The sequence below is a fragment of the Hipposideros armiger genome, unplaced genomic scaffold (assembly GCF_001890085.2).
Source record: "Hipposideros armiger isolate ML-2016 unplaced genomic scaffold, ASM189008v1 scaffold_296, whole genome shotgun sequence".
In the NCBI taxonomy this organism is placed as follows: Eukaryota; Metazoa; Chordata; class Mammalia; order Chiroptera; family Hipposideridae; genus Hipposideros; species Hipposideros armiger.
In genome coordinates this window covers 1,534,934-1,536,504 of record NW_017731646.1, presented here as the reverse complement: position 1 = coordinate 1,536,504, position 1,571 = coordinate 1,534,934, and the positions used below count along the sequence as shown (strand labels likewise).

The 1,571-nt window shown below is 35.2% G+C and overlaps 1 protein-coding gene across 1 annotated transcript in view; it reads right to left on the bottom strand.

Moving 5' to 3' along the window:
* DCP2 (decapping mRNA 2) overlaps window positions 1-1,571 on the bottom strand; it is a 73,568-nt gene that overhangs the window by 60,569 nt on the left and 11,428 nt on the right. Inside the window, exon 2 of the mRNA XM_019659129.1 lies at window positions 1,032-1,183. Within this exon, the coding sequence (XP_019514674.1) occupies window positions 1,032-1,183 (152 nt within the window). The remainder of the gene's footprint in view (window positions 1-1,031; window positions 1,184-1,571) is intronic.

The following is a 1,571-nucleotide window of genomic DNA, read 5'->3' as shown; positions in this document are numbered from 1 at the left end:
AACAGTGTTAATTCATTTTTCTACAGGTTCCTTAGGGGGTTCCTTACTTCATGGGGCTCAAGGGAGTACGAGGGTTATTTCAGGCCACCTACTCCAACTCTAGTGTAGCACAGTGAACCTGTGGGAATTCCACTTGAACACGATCTGTGGTTTAAAACAATGACTTACAGAATAAAAAAGCACTATGGCTCAAGATTTTAAAACCCACAAATCCCCCCTATATATCTTTCATTCATATCTCCTATTATATCCCATTAAGAGACCTCTGCTCCATTCAAACTTCGTTTCCTAAGATATCCCTTATTCCTTTCCAACTCTACAATTTTGCTCAATCCCTTTTCTTTACCTGGAATATATTCCCCACTCCTGTATTTAGAAAATAGCCCTATATCCCCTTAAAATTATAGATTTGCTTAAAATCTTTCTACCCTTTTTCCAAATTCTAAAAAATTTACTATCAGGACCATTTGCAAATTGTCCATTTTTTAGTACTGTGACATAGCCTCTTTTATAATCTTAAATATTCATGTGAATCTTTTATATCTAATTATGCAAGTTTCTACCTTACCTGTAAATGGGGGGTGGAGGGGGGGGGCGGGTAAGCTTCTTCAAAGGCAAGGACTTCATTATTTGCCACAAAACCAAAAACATTGCTTTGAACACAGTAAGTATTCAATAATTATTTAAGGATTTCTATTCCACAAAGGTAGCAATCTGATTAAAAATCATCTAGTTAAATTGAACAGCAAAAGGAAAGTAAAAAACAGATCAGTTGTAGAAATAGGTTATCTATTTTTGAAAGAAAAGAAAATCAAATTTAATTCTAATCATTAGTACACATTTCAAGACGTACTCTACCTAAAAACAAGAATACTATTAAATTGTCTACTATTTATACACGACAATTTTTAGAAATGAAGTATGTTTTATCTAATAGGTTATAAACCTGAAAGATAAGCAAAAGGAAATTTGTGCTAAAATATTTTACTGATAAAAATGAACGACAGTCATTATAGTAATAAAAAGGATATCAGCTTTAGCAAAGTCTCTTATCCCACACTGAGGTAATCCTGGTGTGTTCTGCATGTAGAAATCCAAGTAAAACCAATGGGCAAGTTCAATCTGAAAACATACTCGAATAGCATTGTCTCTTTCCTCGCTGGGAATATGCAAAATAAATCGGCTGTCAAAAACAAAAACATATAAAAATTACATTTATAAACCATAATGACTTATTTTAACCTATTTAACCTACATTATTTTAACTGCTTCATCCCTGACCCACCACCATAGAAAAGGGACCGAAAGCAATGCTAATCAAGGGAGCAAAATTTGGGGAAAATTACCATAAGGAAGATGAGTCTGGCGGGGGGGAGTAAGATATCACATGTATCTCACTCAGAATTTTTTTAAGAGGTCTTTTATCCTCTGTTCACAAAACAAACTTAAAAGAGCTCACTAACCATAAGCTAAAGGCGATCAAGAAAACAACCTTCGAGCCGGCCAAGTGGCATGATGGTTAAGAACTGGCTTGGGACGCCAGAGGGCCCCGGTTCGGATCCCACATATGA